General features: G+C 42.0%; 1 protein-coding gene across 5 annotated transcripts in view; it reads right to left on the reverse strand.

Moving 5' to 3' along the window:
- Positions 1–16423, reverse strand: part of PCNX1 (pecanex 1) — a 160532-nt gene extending 144109 nt beyond the window's left edge. For all 5 annotated transcript variants that reach the window (XM_059182936.1, XM_059182934.1, XM_059182932.1 and 2 more), the window contains exon 1: positions 15934–16423. In XM_059182936.1, the coding sequence (XP_059038919.1) occupies positions 15934–16086 (153 nt within the window). In that variant the 5' untranslated portion in view covers positions 16087–16423. The remainder of the gene's footprint in view (positions 1–15933) is intronic.
- Between the last annotated feature and the right edge of the window lie 3050 nt (positions 16424–19473).

The following is a 19473-nucleotide window of genomic DNA, read 5'->3' on the forward strand; positions in this document are numbered from 1 at the left end:
ATATATTAAGCATGGCGGAACAATATATAGAATACCGTAGGTGGGGGAATTTGAATCTGTAGGTTGTGGTGAGCTTCACAGTGGTTTCTTATGGGAGATGGTGCAGGTGGAGAACTGGGAAGATGGTGGGCTGGTATAAAAGGGCAACTTTTTACCACCTTTAGAGTAGTATGCGTGGTTTTAATCTAACCATGCAAATTTATTCCCAAATTTAAAAAATTAGATGAAAACAGGGATTCCTTTCTTACAAACTTTTAGCACAGAAGGGCCTCATAAGCATGAAGAAAACTAGTAAATGTGGCTACTAAAAAATGTTAAGTTTGTATGTTCAAAAAACGCAATTACAAAGTTAAAAGACAAAGTAGGGAGAAAATGTAATACATGACAAAGAGCTGATACTTATAGGGCTCTCAAAAATCACTTAGCACAACAACATGACTTTCAAAAAAAGATAAAGGATACAGGAAGCAATTTAAAAAACATAAACGTCTGGGGCACCTGAGTGGCTCAGTGGGTTAAGCCTCTGCCTTTGGCTCAAGTCATGATCTCAGAGTCCAGGGATAGAGTCCTGTATCGGGCTCTCTGCTCAGCAGGGAGGCTGCTTCCCCGCTCTCTGCCTGCCTCTCTGCCTACTTGTGATCTCTCTCTCTGTCAAATAAATAAAATCTTTAAAAAATATATATACATACATATAAATGTCTAGTAGGCATATGAAAAGACACTTGAACTTACTATTAAAGAAACAAATTAAAACAAGATGCCATTTCACACTATCACACTGCAAAAAATTTGTAATAATCAAAGTTGATGAGAAAAAAGGGAAATAGGTCCTTTCACACTGGTAAAAATATAAACTGGAATAGCTTTTTTTGAGGTGTAATTTGGCAACATCTGGGTGAATTTAAATATGTGTATTCTTTGACCTAGCCATTTCTTTTCTAGAAACTTAATGCTGTACACTCGCACAAGCAAGAGTTTATATACACAAATGTGCACCACAGCACTGTTTGTTCTTACTGTGGTCTTTTGCTTTGGATGATACTTTTATTATGGACTGTATATATGCATACAGTTTCTAGAGATAGTATTATTTTCATGATAATACCTAATGGTGGTTTTTTTATCTGGAAAGTGAAATGCTCAAGAAATATACCATACCAGGTAAAAAGCACTATGTAAGCACACTATTATCAGTACTATACAAGTACTGATACTGATAATGCAGGCTACAGCCTGAATTACTTATGCAGTAATTCACTCACTGCTGGACAGTGCAGATGACCTAAACCAACAACCTAACCAGGAAACAGTAAGGTATTTTCAGACGTTCACAAAAAAAAGAGTAAGACCTCCCAGGCTAGTAACTGTTAACTTGAGGTGTCTATCAGAGTCACACGTATAGGCATTTTCTGTTGGTACATTTAGGGGTTGCTGTTTTTCAAAATACACATATCCAGAATCTCCTCTCTGGTACTGATTTATCGGAATGAAGCAAAATAGAACCTAGGGCAAGTTAATTCACAGGATTAGATAGTGGGTTTGGGTTCTTTTTTTAAGAAAGTTAACATCAGAGGCGCCTGGATGGCTCAGTGGGTTAAGCCTTTGCCTCCAGCTCAGGTCATGATCTCAGGGTCCTGGGAAAGAACCCCGCATCAGGTTCGCTGCTCAGCAGGCAGCCTGCTTCCTCCTCTCTACCTGCCTCTCTGCCTACTTGTGATCTCTGTCAAAAAAAAAAAAGGAAAGAAAGTTAACATTATCTCTATCCCATGTATCACCTATAAATAAGCCTGTGTCCCATGCTACATGCCAGCAATTCTCAAGTAGAGCATCGTGACAGACACTAGTAAAGAACATAAACTCAATAACTTGCTTTACAAATAAAAAGCAGACTCAGGGTTATCTCTACAACAGCCTCACTCTAGCCTGAGCTGTGATACACGTTTTGCTGCAGGAGAAGAAAAAAAGAGATGAATAGTGAGTGTCTCAGACTGAGCAGAGGAGTGAAGGGCATAGTTTGAAACCAACCCATGGAGAATTCTAATTCTCCTCAACCTATTAATAAGCAAAAAACTATAAGTTATAATTAGCTGAAAGCCACATGCCCATGCCTAAAATAGTGGGAAGAGCTATGTGGTGCATTCTGTGATATTACAATGACTTTGACTTTCCTTATTTTATGTACCAATACAGTTTCAATAAGAAAGCCAAAATAGACACATAATGAAAGCTTGAGTAACAGTGACCTGCATAATATGAAATAGGAACAAAAATGATGCCAGTAAAATCTGTCAGTAGATATGTAAGATTACCCAAACAAAGGAAAAGCAACAATACATATTTTAATTTGTAAGTTCTAGAAACTATAACTTTGGACAATAAAATAAAGGTTAAGTTTGCAGGAACGACAGAGAATAGAGAGGAAAAAATGACATCACAATTAGACAAATCCATAATGTAGGACATTCTATAAGATAATCAGCCTTCAGGTGCCTGGGTGACTCAGTGGGTTAGGTATCTGCCTTGTTGTGATCCCAAGGGTCCTGAGATCAAGCCCCTCATCAGTCTCCCTGCTCTGCCCTACCCCTCACTTGTGCGCTCTCTCTCTCTAGAAAATAAAATCTTAAAAAAAAAAAAAAAGATAATTAGCCTTGAGTTTTTAAAAAGTCAGCTATGATTAACACTAGATCCCTGGTTTGGAAAAACTAGCTCTAAATGACATTTTCAGGATAACTGGGAAAGTTTGAATATAAACTAGATGTTAGGTATAAGAGAACTATTAATTATCTTCAAAATGGTAGAAGTGTTAGGAATACAAAGATGAACCCTGAAGCATTTAGTGGTAAAGAGTCATGATGTATCAGATGCATACATGTGTAAGAGTGTGTATACAGATATATGTACAGTCCATCATACATCAGCATATGTTTGAAGCAAATATGATTTAAGATTTTTATTTATTTGAGAGAAAGCATGCGTGTGCCCTAGCAGGGTGAGGGCTGGAGGGGGAGAGGGACAAGTGGGCTCTGCGCTGACCACTGAGCAGAGAGCCTGCGGGGCTCAGTCTCCTGGCTCCGAGATTGTTACCTGAGCCAATATCAAGAGTCAGCCTCTTAACCACATGAGCCACCTGGGTGCCCCATAAATATGATTTTTTAAAAGGTTCATAATTGCTGAATCTAAATAGACATATGGATGAACATGGGTTATTCTTTCAACCCTCTTGTTCATATGAAAATTCATGTTAAGAAATTTTTTAAAAATTTCTCAGCTTACTCTTCAATAGCACATACTGCATATTTTAATATTCCTGTGGCATAAAGGACTGAAAAAAACATATTTTGATAATAAAGTATAATTTTATTAGATCAAGTAAATTTATTCTCATTTTTAAAAAAAAGTCTTTAAATTGAGGATTTTCTTACTAAAGTGCCCCAAAAGCCCTCTTTATTCCCTTGCAAAGTTCACTTGGTTTCTGTCTTAAGGGCCTGTGATGCTTGTGGAAATGACATGCAATGCTTCATCTGTGGCATATGCTGTGGCATCAATAAGATACTGCAAACGATAATGGTATATTTGGGTTCTTTTTACCTATTTGTTTTTATATGTTTTATTTAACCATTCCAGATAACTTATTCAGAAGCAGTAATATTATGAGCATAAATGCTATTGTGTGAAGTTTAAAAAATAATTCACTGAGGAAGACTCAGTATGTTGGATATATTACTATAAAAGTCTTCATAACAGAGCAAATCACCACACCTCAGAACATATTCTCTTTTAATAAACAATCTTTCCTCCAGAACAAAGATTCATTTCGCTGGTGGGAAGATATGGGATCCATTGCGCCAGCTCACATAACAAACCTCATAAAGGCCCTCCCGCAAGGCCTGCCACAGTGCCCAGCATACAATAAATGTTTTCAACGTAGAATTATCCTTTGCATAAAGACTTTCAGGAAATATCTGCATCCTCCTTCCAATTCCTGAACACTGAATGACACATAAGGAATTAATCATATTCTACCCTGTAATATGGTTGTGTATTTGTTTCATGGCCTCTAATTTATAAATTAGGAAGAACAGCAGTATACAGGAAGCTAAGACACTGCTGTCCATTTTGCATGAATGATGTCTAAAGCCAGGGATTAGGATTACGTCGTTTCTTACAATTTTTCGTCTGTGAACTATCTCAACTTTAAAAACAGTATAACACAGGTTAATGGTCAATGCATGATTCAAAAATCATTCAGAATACACTGCTCTTGTGTCCATCTCAAGTGTACTGGTCCCAGACATAAAAACTTTCACTAATTTTTCTTATAATATACAATTTGATAAGTAGTTATAAATCATAAGATTCCTTAAAAAATAGAATCCCAACATGGTAAAGGAAAGCAGGAAGAGAACCGTATTAACAATGAGGATACGAAATTCATAAAGATTTTTTTTTTTTTTTTTTGACAGACAGAGATCACAAGTAGGCAGAGAGGCAGGCAGAGAGAGAGGAAGGGAAGCAGGCTCCCTGCTGAGCAGAGAGCCCGATGCAGGGCTGGATCCCAGGACCCCAGGATCATGACCTGAGCCAAAGGCAGAGGCCTAACCCACTGAGCCACCCAGGTGCCCCGAGGATACTAAATTCAATTTAGTATCCTGGATTGGATCCTAAAACAGAAAGGGGACATTAGTGGGAAAACTAGTGAAATCTACATAAAGTCTATAGTTTGTTAATAGTACAGTACCAGTGTTAACTTCTTCATTTTAGTAAATGCACCATGGTTATGTAAGATTTTAATATTAGAGAAAGCTGGGGAAAGGGTATACAAAAACTCTCTATACTATTTTTGTAACTTTTTTGTAAATCTAAAGCTATTTCAAAATACAAAGTTTTAAAGATAACTTCAGTGGCTGAATCTGTTTAGTTTATGTCTAGACAACACTCAGGGAGTAAGGAAGGGTATAGGAAAAGGAAAACACCCAGATACATAATTCAAGCTTCTCAAATCTGTGACTAATCTTCCTGCCTATTCTCAGCACAGTTGGCACTCAGGGTTCTATTTGGTCTGTACAAAGCTCTACAGAATAGGACTTTTTTTTTCCCCCTAAAAACCTCAAAAGGAAATGGCTTGCCTTTCCCTAGGTTTTTTCTTTCTTATCATAACACAAAGCAACAGAGACTAGCACCAGCAGTGCAAGTTTAAAAAGATACAACCCCTTGGGTTCTAATGATAAAAGAAGAGAAGGAAATTCTGAACTATTTTACAATTCTACCAAAGAAAGCATTTGACCAACTTTTTCAGGAAATAAGCAGAGCAATCAGAATCAGTAGCTACTAATTTTACTGTAATTTGGTAAAGTGTGCCTATATATTAAAGATAGATGACAACAGTAGAAAAATATGTGTTGCAATCTGCCCTTTTCCATACCATTAGTCAATGCCATTCTTGTGTTACTCTTCCTGGCTATCTCAAGTGTCCTAGCCCACCTACAGAATAACTCTCCGCCCTCCCCAGCTATGCAGAAACACAGGAAAACCATCTGATTTACCTCAAATTGGATAACAGGAAGAAACAATCAACCTCTTCTCAAAAAAAAATTCTGCTTTTTTATCAGTTGCCTGCTATGAAAATTATCCGACTACAGAACATGGGAAAGAGAACAAAGATGTTACGTGATACACATCAGTGCCATAAAATCCTTTATCTGTACTGAGTGTGCATTAAGTATTTCAAGAGAAACTCTAGTGTCAAAAACAGAATATTACTGAAATGACTTTATTTAACATTCTATTGAATAAGACATTTACAACAATAGCACCCTGTTTGGTAAAGTATTGAGTGGAGGTGGGAAGTACTCTCAACACTGGTTTGGGGGGTTTTTTGGAAGATTTTATTTATTTTTGAGAGAGGGAAAGAGAGAACAAGTGGGAGAGAGGAGGAAGGGCAGAGGGAGAAGCAGACACCCTGCTGAGCAGGGAGCCCAACACAGGACTCCATCTCAGGACCCTGGGATCATGACCTGAGCCAAAGGCAGATGCTTAACTGACTGAGCCACCCAGGTGCCCACTCTCAACAATGCCAATGAAAAATTTAAATCAGGACAGCCTTTTGAGAGGGCAAGTTGGTTTGGTTTGGTCTTGACCATTTTCTTCTTTTCAAAATACTCTCTTTCCTGGACTTCTGTAACAGATCCCTCTCTTCGTTTTCCTCTTGCCTTTCTTGCCTTCTTTGCTGATTTTTAACCGCTCATTTTTAAGGCCTTGGAGTTCTGTCTCTCATTTTCTTTATAATGAATTACACTTTTTCCACAGATCTTATCTACTTGTGCCCTGGGGTTTATCCCCTGTAGGTGACAACTATCCAGAGGTGATAACTTATAAGTAAATTTTACCCCAAATTTCTCTCCTGAACATTCCTCTTCAACAATCTGAACTCATGCTCTTCAAAGGTTTCCCCAAAATTGCCCGACAACCCTATCACCCCTTGCTGGTCAGTTCACTTCCCCACTCTGTAAAAACCAGGATAGCATTTCATCTTCTGGAAATCCTCCTCAAACCTTGAATATCCTTCTCCCCTCCCCCCTCACTCTCAACAGAAAACACTGTATTTCAAGGAGACCATCAAAATTTTTAAAAACCTCCCTCAACTTTCAGCACCAACTGTTCATCCCCTCTTCCACTAGCATTCCTCCTCTCCGAGGATGATCCCTTACGACCTGCGCTCTCCGAACCATAAACCTCTCCCGCCTTCTCGGGAGCCTTGCATTATTATTCAGCATTCCCTCACTATGTTCTCTCTCAATATAAAGATTCACTCATTGTAAACTGCATGGTTATCAAACACAAATATGCATATTCCTTAATAAGTCTACTTGTAGGAATTTATACAAAAGACTAACACAAAGATTTAACTGTAAGAATATTCACCCTAGTGTTTTCTCAACAGCTAAAAATTACAACCTATATAATAACGGAAAATTATTCCATACACTATAATACATCTATACTATGACCTACTACAGAGCTATTAAAACTGTTACTTTTTTCCCCACGTGGAAACATTTACAATTTATAGTCAAGAAAAAATAGAAGGCTTCAAAACAGTACAAATTTCACAAACCCATTTTTGTAAGAAAGAAGCGTAATACATATTTATAAGCTCCAAATACACTCTGGTTACTAAAATGTTCAACAAACTGGGTGAATGGGATTACACGTGGTTTTATTTTCTTCTTTTTACTTACCTGTAATTTCGGAGTTAGCAAAAAAAAACCCACGAGTATATATATAATATATAACAAATAATATAATACACACACACACACATACATATACAATTGAACAAAGATTCTACTACACTGATGGAAAAATCTAAATACTAAGCAAAGAGAAGTACACTATTAAGGAGCACAAAAATTGAAATGAGAGGATAAAGTATACAATTATCACTAATTCATTTTAAATTAAAACATGTTCTTATTTGGGGAGAGAAGATACTTTTAATAATTAATAAAGTTTTCCAGTTTCTTTTGAGTCCTCATAAAACCTACCCTCATGTTGGGGTGACACCTTTTACATAAAGCCAAAAAGTGAAAGAAGGTCCTCTCTACAGGAGACTAGATAAAGATGAATAAACTCTCATACATTCATACAAAAGAACACTGCTCATCAGTAGAAAAGGAACAAGTTACTGATATATACGACCTAAATAAATCTCAAAAACATTATGCTGAATGAAGAAGGCTTACACAAAGGTAATGCTGAATGACTCCATTTAAATGAAGTTCTAGAATAGGATAAACTAATCTACGATGGGGAAAAAATTCAGAATAGGGGTGAGTTGACTGGGAAAAGCAAGCAGGAAGTTTCTGGGCTGACATAAATGTTCAACATCATAAGTCGTACTACACAGGTGCATGCATTTATCAAAATTCAAAATTCATCCAATGGTTTACTAGGATTTGTGCCTATTAGAACTCTAGCTAATGATATGCACGCTGAAATGTTTAGGGTGATCTATAATGGTGTCTACAACTTACTTCACAAGCATCCCTCTTTTAAAATAGGTCTTAATAGATAGAGGGATACAAAGACACACAACATGTAATTTTAAAAAAGATAGGAGCCAGGTGGTGGGTAAAATTCTCTCAACTCTTCTCTATGTCTGAAATTCTCATAAGAAAATACTGGAGGGGCGCCTGGGTGCCTCAGTGGGTGGGGCCTCTGCCTTCAGCTTGCATCATAATCTCGGGGTCCTGGGATGAAGCCCCGCATCAGGCTCTCCGCTCAGCAGGGAGCCTGCTTCCCCCTCTCTCTCTGCCTGCCTCTCTCTTCCTCTGTCAAATAAATAAATAAAATCTTTTAAAAACAAATGAATAAAATAAAATACTGGAAAAATTTAACTTTCAGTAAAATACTGGACAAATTTAACTTTCAGCAAACTATGTGGTTAAATATATGTATTTGAAGGCAGGAAAAGGAATAGAAACATTCCTAGTTCTTCAATTACCAAGTGATTTAACAACTGGGAGTAATTTCTCAAAAGGTAGAAAATATTCCATCTTTAACAAGACACTAAAAGATTTTAGCAATCAATAGCCATTTTTGTAAATTCACAAGCATTTCTACAAGATGACAAATATGGCTGCTTTCTTGGGAACTTCATTTGTAAACTCTCTTTGCACAATGTATCCTTAATTTATTATAGGTGACATAATATAGAGACAAGAGTTATAAAAATGTTATAGCCAGGGGCACCTGGGTGGCTCAGTAGGTTAAAGCCTCTACCTTCAGCTTAGGTGATGATCTCAGGGTCCTGGGATCAAGCCCCGCGTCAGGCTCTCTTCTCAGTGGGGAGGCTGCTTCCCCCTCTCTCTGCCTGCCTCTCTGCCTACCTGAGATCTCTCTCTGTCAAATAAATAAATAAAATCTTTTTCAAAATGTCATAGCCAATTATGGAAACAATTGCATATACCTTAATACTAACTGTATGTTAGGTATGAAAAGGCACAGGATATAGGTCAAAACAGACCACCAACTATTCATCAATTTTTTTCCTAAAGGACATAGAAGATACTTATAAATAATCACATTTAATTGTTAACTTATAATACAATAACTTACCTAAAACTTTTTAGGAAACATAAGCTGTTTTAGTCCTATACTCATCATAATAAAATCTTGTTTACATATTTAAAATATTTTTAAATCTTTGCAAAAGAAAATGACATGAGGGCCTCAGAAAAATCCTTCTGAATAAAGGGTTTATCATTCTATAGATGATAAACATCATCTACAGAAAATACAATAGAATAATCTAGAAGAAAAATTGAAATCTTCATAAATTTGATATGGATAATTTAGTTTTTTAATATAATCTCTCCATAGATTTATATAGTATATATTACTTTATGTATGTGTGTATATATGTTTATTTAGTTGCATATACAAAAAAAAACATATATGCTACACTCTGAGTGATTTAAGGGCTTTTCAAGAGTTATTCTACATTTGATTTTTCAATAATTCTATATTTGATTTTTGTCGTGCACACTGATACTGAACCCAACCCCCAGGTGAGATATAACTCCACCATACAATATGGCCTACCACAATAATTCCCCATCCCCAAATATTCTCTATCAGTTATGTTAATAAGTCTAAAGAAGGTTCACATATATCATAAAAAAATTCCTTTAACAAATATTTAGTCAAAGCTTCTAGCAGCTAAGCATGAGGACAGACACTGGATACACAATGCCCGCGAGATCACATGATGCCAAGCGTCACAGAATGTACAAGGCATTGGTGGGGGAGAGGTATTAGAGACAGCAAATAAGTGAACAAAGATGTAAGTACGTGTTTATGGTTAAAACCATGAAAGCACGTTACAGGGTGGAATGACGGAAAAGAGAGGAGAACTTGCTTATGGTTATTAGGTCAGACCTCTCTGAGGAGAGGATATCGAAGCCCAGCCCTAAGGACCAAGCAGCAGCCAGCTCTGCAAAGAGCAGAGGTTAGAGTATCCCTTCAGGAGTCACAGCATGGGCAAAGGCCCTGAAGGAAGATGGGCCCCGTAGGCTGAAGTAACCGAAAGTCCAGTGATGTATCTACAGGACACACTGCAGACAACGGCAGAATCAGTGTCATCGAGGCTTTAGTAGACAGACAAAAGAAAAAGATAAACAGTGTGAACTTGGAAGTGGAAGGAAGGTCTGAGATACTCTGACAGAAGAACTGGTAAGATTTGCTCATAACTCAAGGGGGAGGGAGACAGTATGAGCAACTACATACACAATGCCATGGTGCCATTAACTAAGGTGACAGATGAAGAAAACAAGTTGGTCGTGGTGGTGTCGGAAGGGTTAGCAGGGACTCAAGACCAATTTAGACCTGGTATCTCTGAGATGCCCGCAGGACAGCCAAGAGGATATGATGAGTAGGCAGCTGGATTTAGGTCAGAGGATGGAACTTAGGGGTGTATCAATCAGGTTTTTTAAACTGGCCTGGATGTCTATAAAATACAAACAAACGGGCCACCCTCCAGATACTCTGGATCAGAATGACCACGCGCACAAGCTCTTCTTTAACATGTTCAAGCGATTCTGACATCAAATGGAGTCTAAGAACCACTTATGTAAACAGATTTTAATGTTATATAGTTCATCACCTAAGGATATAGCTCTTTGGAGAAGAAAACAATAAGCAATAAGATAATGGTTTGACCAATAAATCAAAAGTTATCTAATGTCCTCCAGTCATACAGCATTATAGAGGTAACACGGTTCTAATTGGCCATTCTTTCAAAAAATGGCATTTACTAAAGGCCACTCTGAAGGTGAATAATTTTTTATTTCATAAATATTTGCTTGCAAAATACACATGAAATACCTCACAATGAGTAAATCAAGGTTCAGAAAGGTAGAGAGTTATACCCGAAGGACTTACAATCAGTAAGAGACAAAATTCACAAATCAAGATAACACCAATTACAATCTGCTTTCCACAACACAAAGAAGCCACAAAGCCATGACTACAAAGCTCACCATCTGTCACATGTCATGTGCAAAAATGATTACAGTTGACCCTTGAACAACACCTGCTTGAAGTACATGGGTCCACTGACATGCAGATAAATACAACACAGTACTATAAATGGAATTTCTCTTATGATTTTAGCACTCTTTTCTCTAGCTTACCTTATTAATTATACCTTATATATATATATACCTATATAATAATACGTTATTATTATAACACAGCACATAATACATATAACATACAAAATATGTTACTTGACTATGTAACCAGTAAGGCTTAGGGTCAACTGTAGGCTGTTAGTAGTCAAGTCTTAGGGGGTGGGGGAAGTCAAAAGTTACACGTGGATTTTCAACTGAGTGGGGGTTGGTGCCCTTAACTCTCATGTTGTTCAAGGGCCAACTGTACAGCAAGAGCAAATGGGGTGAGTGCCTTAAGAGAAACAGAAGGGGCAGTGAAAGAAGGAAAAATTACTTCTCCATTTTCACTGCTTAATGATTTATAATTGCAGAAACTATAAATTCTACATTTCAAAGTATCCAAAAAAGCTAATAATAGCAAAAGTGTTTTACTTCTATACAGAAAGTCCTGAGACTCTACCTAATTTAACACACTACGTCTTCATAGACTTTGGGTCTTTCATTTAAAAAAACAAACAGGGGTACCTGGGTGGCTCAGCTGGTTGGGTACCTCCCTTCGGCTCAGGTCCTGGGCTCCTGGGATCGTGCCCCAAGTAGGGTTCCCTGCTCAGCAGGAGGCCTGCTTCTCCCTTTCCCTCTCTGCGCTGCCTTACCCCAGCCCCCCCACCCCGGGTTTATGCTCTCCCACACACATGCTCGCACTCTCTCTCTCTCAAATAAAGAAAGTCTTTAAAAGTAAAAAATAATTAAAAATTAAAAAAGAAAAAACAAAAACTACCTAGACAGTGGCTATACAATGGCTACAAAAGCCCTTATAAATCCCAGCTCTTTATCTGCCTGACCCCTGGGGCTGACTGACCTCAGGTGTCCTCATCAGTAAAATGAGAACACAGCGTTTGGGATACAGAACCTATTCACTTTCTAGGCACTATCCTTTATAATTATTATTGGAAGAACATACAAATAATCTATAACTGTCAGATTTTATTTTTACATAGAATGCTGGATTTTGCTTCAAGTGTATACGTTCAACCATCTGCCTTAATACAGCAGAACTAGTAATGTTTCTGAATATGCTGACAAATTGGGATACCGAGGTGGCTTAGTCAGTTAAGCCTCTACCTTGGGTCCAGGTCATGAACCAGGTCCTGGGATCAAGCCCCATGCCCAGCTCCCTGCTCAGGAGAAAGTATGCTTCTCAGTCTGTCCCTCCCCCTGCCTCACATGCGCACTCTCTCTCTCTGATGAATAAATAAAATCTCAGATGAATAAATAAAATAAATGAAAATGTTGACAAATCATCTTTGCTGACTGCCCCTGACTAGAATCAATCCTGACTATAAACTCAAGGTCACTCTGTACTTACCTTTTCACAACAGTTCTAATGCTTGTAAATTGTTCCTTACGCCCAAGCTAGATAGACTTCAAGTTCCTTGAAGGCAGCTGTGTCTTGTACACTTCTGATCATTCAATATCTGCGTGATTACTACGTGCCTGGCACTGATCTAGGTCCTGACAACACAGCAGTGAACAAAGTCAAGTCTCTGCCCTCCTCAAAGCTAATACTCCAATGAGATAGGAGATACTAACATGTATCAATTAGTGATAAGAGATATTAAAAAATAAAAAAAAAGGAGGGAAGGAAGGCTAGAAAATACTGTAGGAGCTGGAAGGTTGCTATGTTACATAGAGTTATCAGGGAGAGCTTCAAATAGAACTGAATTCTGAGTAAGTGGAGCAAGTCACACAGATATCTGGAGGGTAGGAGTCACAGGGGGTTGGAGGGAGGCAAGCGCAAAAGCCCTGAGGCAGGAATATTAGTTATTATGTGGGAAAAATTCTAAGAAGGCAAAGGGGTGGGGCATAATAGAGACACATGGGAGGGCAGGCTCTGAGAGCAGAAGAGTGCCATGATCTGATTCATGTTTTAAAGAATCACTCAGGAAGCGCCTGGGTGGCTCAGTGGGTTAAAGCCCCTGCCTTCAGCTCAGGTCATGATCCCAGGGTCCTGGGATAAGCCCCACATTGGGCTCTCTGCTCAGCAGAGAGCCTGCTTCCCTTCCTCTCTCTCTGTCTGCCTCTCTGCCTACTTGTGATCTGTCAAATAAATAAAATCTTTAAAAAAAAAAAAAATAAAGAATCACTCAGATTTCTGTAACAAGAAGAGAGAATAAAGAATAAAAGCAGTGGGGGCGCGTGGGTGGCTCAGTGGGTTAAAGCCTCTGCCTTCGGCTCAGGTCATGGTCCCAGGGTCCTGGGATTGAACCCCGCATCGGGCTCTCTGCTCAAGCAGGGAGCCTGCTTCCTCCTCTCTCTCTGCCTGCCTCTCTGCCTACTTGTGATCTCTGTCTGTCAAATAAATAAATAAAATCTTAAAAAAAAAAAAAAAAAGAATAAAAGCAGTGAACCTCATTAAAACCCTGCAATAATCCAGGGGAGCCATAATGGTAGCCTGAACCAAGTGAGTGATGACGATGATTAACTGGGCTTGAGTTACGTTTTGAAGAGAGAACCCACAAGATTTGATGAACCAGATGTGAAAAGAGAGAAAGATGAACCAAGGAGATATTTTAAAAGATTAGGAAAAGGGCGCCTGGGTGGCTCGGTGGGTTAAGCCGCTGCCTCCGGCTCGGGTCATGATCTCAGGGTCCTGGGATCGGGTCCCCCATCGGGCTCTCTGCTTGGCAGGGAGCCTGCTTCCCTCTCTCTCTCTCTGGCTGCCTCTCCATCTACTTGTGATTTCTCTCTGTCAAATTAATAAATAAAATCTTTAAAAAAAAAAAAAGATTAGGAAAAAGCAGGCTTGCCATTAACAAGACAATAAAGTCAGTAAAGCAATTTCCCCAGAACCTAGCAAACTGCCCAGCACGCAGTAGACACTCAAATGCTTGTGAATTAAATTTAACTGAATAAACTCCCAAAATGAAAGGGTAAACGCAATGTATTGCTTTCTATTTGCTCTAATTTCCTTTAGTAATGTTTGCTAATTACACAAAGACTTAGCCGCTAACACAGTTCACGTGCTTACAAGGAAACATCACACAGCAACACAGCAACTAATCCTCACATCTCAAGTACCAGTTTCAGTTTTAAATTTACAATTCTCCTGGATAGAAGAGAAATCTGCTATGAAAGCTCTGTGACAGCCTGAGGATTCTTACACCTGAAGTAATTAACCTGTTCCTTAATGATGTCATATTCCTGGAAGGTAGAGCAGTGCAAACAGAACCCCCTAAGCCAGAATTAATTGAAAATTATAACACTTCATGATCATGATAAATTTTCAGAATGGGACAAGACTGAACAAGTCCCCTAAAAAAATAAGTCATCAGTCATCAGCATTTTTTAATCCTTTTTTTTTTTTTTACCTCCCGCATAAGTCCCTTCAAAACAAGTTTAATGAAAAACTAAAATCCGCCTGAGAATGTGAAATTTCGCACATCTTCCCCCAAGCTGGCACTTTTCCTGCCAATCAGTGAAAAGGAGCTTCACTTAGGGAAGAACTGGTATCCTCTCTTTAGCACTTAGGCGTACTCCCAGACTTTCTAATCCAGCACTTGTACTATACAGCTCGAGGAAGAGCCACAAAGTTAACAGACAGATACTAAAAGGAATTCTAAAATAAAAAGTTTTCACCCTGTCCTGCCTTCCGGTTACTTTAAAAACTTAACTGAACCTTTAAAAAAATAAATAAATAACTGAAGTTTAAGTATCATCTCTCTTCCACGAGTAGCCCTCATGCCCCACCCTAACCTAATGTGTTAAAAAAAAAAAAAAATGCGCGTACAACTTCCAGCGAAAATACAGCGTAACAAACTAGATCATTCTGAGAAGCTGATCGCACTGACTTCAGCAACAGGCAGTACTTCCTTTTCCCTATCAGTAAACGGCCTTGAACGAATCCAAACAAATCTGAAATGCCAGCCAGATTCCCCGTATCTCCCCCGCTCCCTCCCCCCACCCCTACCGAGGCTGGCCTGGAAACACAGCAGCCAGTGACCACAGAGCTGGACAGAAAAGAACCCGTGGTAAGCAAAAACAATGATTTTTAGAGGCAGGGAGGTTAGGAGCCGGGTTGTCCACCACGATCCACTCTGGAGTCCGAGCCGGCCGCCCCACAGTCACGTTCCCAACAGAGCCGCGCGCGTTCCCCTCCCGCTCCGAGGGCCCCCGCACGCGGATTAGAGGCGAGGTGCAGAGCAGAGCGAACCGCCTCGGGTGAAGGGAGTGCCCAAGGGGTGCCCGGGCGCCCGGGGAACGGAGCGCAAATAAGCACGCGTGCCAAGGATGAATGCGGCGTCCCTCAGGGCAGAGTGCTCAGCGCCTGCCACAAAACGGGGAGGGCAGGGAGCCCTAATTGGGCTTCCCTCCCGGGGGGACAGGCTGGAGGGGCTACAGGTTCAGGACCCCCTAAGGCCGGGCCTAGAAGGCTACTATTTCCCCGTAAAAGGGTGGGGCACACGGGGGAGCCAGCTGGGGGCTGCTGCTGCTGCTGCTGCTTCGTCCCTCCTGTCATCACCGCCACAGGGGACACCCTAAAGAGGAGACAGTGGGGACTCGGTGGGGGAGGGGAGCACCACAGCCAGTGGGGCGGCGGGCCCCGAGGGGGCGGCGGGCGCGCGCCGGGGAGAGGAGAGGGCGCGACCCCGGCCGGGAGCCCGGGAGGCGCGAGCACCCGCCGGACTCGGGAACGCCAGCGCTGCCGGGTCCCCGACGAGGGCAAGCGGGAAGGGGCCACCCTCCTCCCCGCCCCCACACTCACCATGTAGAGGGTGAAGGGCAGGCCAAGCAGAAAGAGCCACAGGTAGAGGTGCAGCGCGTTCACGAAGGTGGCCTGGTGCGGGTCGTAGTACCAGCCCCCGCTGAGCGCGGCCCACACCCCCTGCCGGAGGATCTGCAGCGTCTGCGACCCCATCCCCACCCGGCGCCGCCGCCGCCGCCGCCGCCGCCGTCCCCGCCCCGGCCCCAGCTCGGCCTCGGTCGCCGGAGCCCGCAGCTGCCCCGTCTATCCCCCTCCGGAGCTCCGGGAGAGCGGGCCGGCGCTCCGGCGGTCGCTAGGGCTGCTGCAGGAGGAGGAGGAGGCAGCTAACGAGGAGGAGGAGGAGGAGACCGAGGAGGCGGCGAGCGGCGGGGCGGAGGAGAGCGGAGAAGAGGAGGAGACCAGCCTCCACAGCGCCGCCGCCATCTTGTCTCCCAACACCCGGAGCCAGAGCCAGGCCCCCGCGCCCGCGGCCCGCCAGCGCCGCCGCCGCCGCCGCCGCCGTCGCCGCGACCCCCGCCGGCCACCAGCCTCGGACCCGGCGGACAGGGAGGCCCGGCGCCCGGGAGGGACCCGGAGCAAGCCGCGCCCCCTCCAGCCCCTCCTCTCCTCTCCCTCCGCCCCCCGGGCCGGCTTCCCGCGGGTGCGCGCGGCGCTTCGGCCACCGCGGGCGCCTCCTGCCGGCGCCCGGGAGAAGCGCGCGCGGACGCCGACGGGGCCCCGGGGGCGGGCTCCGGGACACCCCTTTCTGCGCGGGGAGAACCACCCTGCCAGGTGCGTGGACGGGTCCCCAACGCGAGCCTTCACTCTCCCAAACCCTGTCTCTAGAACCTCGTCAGCATCCTGGCCGACGTTTTATGATGTTTATGGAACACCTGGGAACAGTGAGGCTAGTATTTGCGATGCTTATTAAAGGCCCGGGAGAATTCTATACAGCTGGTGACTAATGAAAAGTCACAAATGCGCCCGATGTGAGCAAGAACTGTGTTGGCCCTTGGCGCGAGCTGGAGGCCCTCGGGTGAGAAAAATAGCCACGCCAGGGTTGGAAGGATGTACTACTTCCAAAGGCAGATAAATTAATAGAAATTTCAAGCGATGGAACAGGATGGGGTAGACAGATTTATCACGGTACACGGTGATTTTATATTTTAACGTGCCGTAACGTAGCCATTTTTATAAGTGGACCAATCTAAACGGCGTTGAAAGATTAACTGTGACTCCACCCCAAGTCACGATAGGGTCGCGCAGTTCTCTTTTTTACCGCTCTACACTGGGAATCATTTCTGGCTCTTTGTAAAGTTTATAAGGCATGTCTGATCTCATTGAATGAATTTTTCCCCCTAAGTTTGAGTTTATTATAGCAATACAAGTATTCGATATTCCTGGGTTAAAACTGCTGTAATTAATGAAAAAGCAAGAAAGCCCAAAAACTGGTGCTGTTTTAAGAAGAGTATTGAAAGGGATATTGAAAGGGACGCCTGGGTGGCTCAGTTGGTTGGACGACTGCCTTCGGCTCAGGTCATGATCCTGGAGTCCCGGGATCGAGTCCCGCATCGGGCTCCCAGCTCCATGGGGAGTCTGCTTCTCTCTCTGACCTTCTCCTCGTTCATGCTCTCTCTCACTGTCTCTCTCTCAAGTAAAGAAATAAAATCTTTAAAAAAAAAAAAAAAAAAAAAAAAGAAGAGTATTGAAAAACCATTGTAATACCTCCTGGTGCCATCCCACTCTAGAGTTCAAACATTTTCCTACCCATTTCATTTGACCTGCACAGCGCTCAGGTCGCGGCAGCGTAGAGGCATTATTTTATGGGTGAGGAAGCCGACGTGCAAAGAAAGTAAGTGATTGTCCACGTTCTCCTCCGTAATCGTGGTCGAGAAGACCTCTGCAGCCATCAGTTGTTCTAACTGCACCGACAGGAATTAGAAGCTTATTTCTCTGCACCCTCCACCTTATCCGTTCAGACAAGAATTTGGAACTGATCAACACTGCCCCGCAGCTTTTGGTTACCTGTGGCGGGTTTAAACGTTATGACCAGTCATTCTCCAAGTATAATCCCAGGAGCAATTGTGTCAACATCGTCTGAGAACTCTGTCAGAAATGCAAATTCTCAGGCAACACTCCAGAGAAGCTCGGGTGTGGGACCCAGCAATCTGTTTTAACAAGCCCTTCGAAATATTCCAGTGTGCCGGAAAGGTTGAAACTACCATTGCAGGACACTATCCCCCAGCCTTGATTACTTTATTTCCTTATAACCACAAAGCCATCAAGTTCTGAGCACCTTCACATTGTGAGACACGAATGAACACTGGCCAAAATATACTTTAAAATATATGAGTATGCCTGAAAGCACGATCGAGTTTAAATAAGGTAATTTTACAATTGAAATAAAGGCCTTGAGCCTTGGACTTAAATACAAAGTATTGTCAAGTGTTCATTTGTTTCTCCTAGAAGAGACAGGAAAGCTCTCTGAGCTGGTTTTGGAAGTGATCCCAAGCTCTTCCAACACAAACAAAGATGTAAACAAGGATAAAATTCCAATACCACTTCAGTTTCCACACCAGCAAATATCTGCTTTAGTTTAATGTAAAAGGATTAACTGTAATAAGGGTGAGGTCGATTGGAAGAAGTGGAGACCAGATCTCGATACATCACGGATCGGAGGCAGACCAGCTAGCATGATGAGCAAGCGGCCAGAAGACAGTATCTGGAGGGTGTGGAATAATGGGTGGTAGCCAGGAAGGCAGCCAGCAGGAGGCTGGTTCAACACAGAGAATGCAAGTGTTGTAAGTCAGTGGGCAGCTGGAGCACAACCTTGGGCAGTCCAGCAGCAGACAAAAATTGGGAAATCCTGGCAAGAATTAAGAAAATGTGCTGCTTATAGCAAAGCCCCAGGTTCAGTGCTTTCTTCAAGGTCTGAATTCCTCTCCCTATAATAAAGGAATGATGAAAGAATCCAGGTCCTTGAGGTCATGTGCTGGGCAAGTTTGCAGGGCAAGGACTTGGGTTCAGGGCTACAAGACAAGTATCCAAAGGCCAGATTTGACAGAGAGAGACTTAGAAGCAAAGAAAGAACTTGATGCCTAGAACTGAGACCAAATTTCACATTGATGGCAGTTGCCTTGTGTTGAGATCCCAGAGATTTAATACAGAACTCAAAGTCTATTATGGGTTCGGAGAGATCCAGGAGCCTAGAGATGAGAGTCCAGTGACTCTGGCCACTGAATAAAGGAGGTTAGCAGAATAAGCAAGCCCAGAAGGTTAAAAAAAAAAAAGGCAGCTATAGACTACATTTTTCAGCTCTGGACTGGTAAATGCATTTTTAAAAAATGCTAATTAACTTAGCAATTGAAAGAATTCAACAAAATGGAGGAACTTTTTGAAAGACTGTCTTTGGAGTGGGGGTCACAGGGGAGAACCCTATAATTCTTTTTATCTGTGTCTTTCAAAATGTTTTTGAATGCTGCCACAATAAGATTTCTATTATATGGACAGGAAGCCAAGGCACAGAGAGGTTAAATGGTTTGCCCAAGGTAATATAGCTCA

The sequence above is a fragment of the Mustela lutreola genome, chromosome 7 (genome assembly GCF_030435805.1).
Source record: "Mustela lutreola isolate mMusLut2 chromosome 7, mMusLut2.pri, whole genome shotgun sequence".
In the NCBI taxonomy this organism is placed as follows: Eukaryota; Metazoa; Chordata; class Mammalia; order Carnivora; family Mustelidae; genus Mustela; species Mustela lutreola.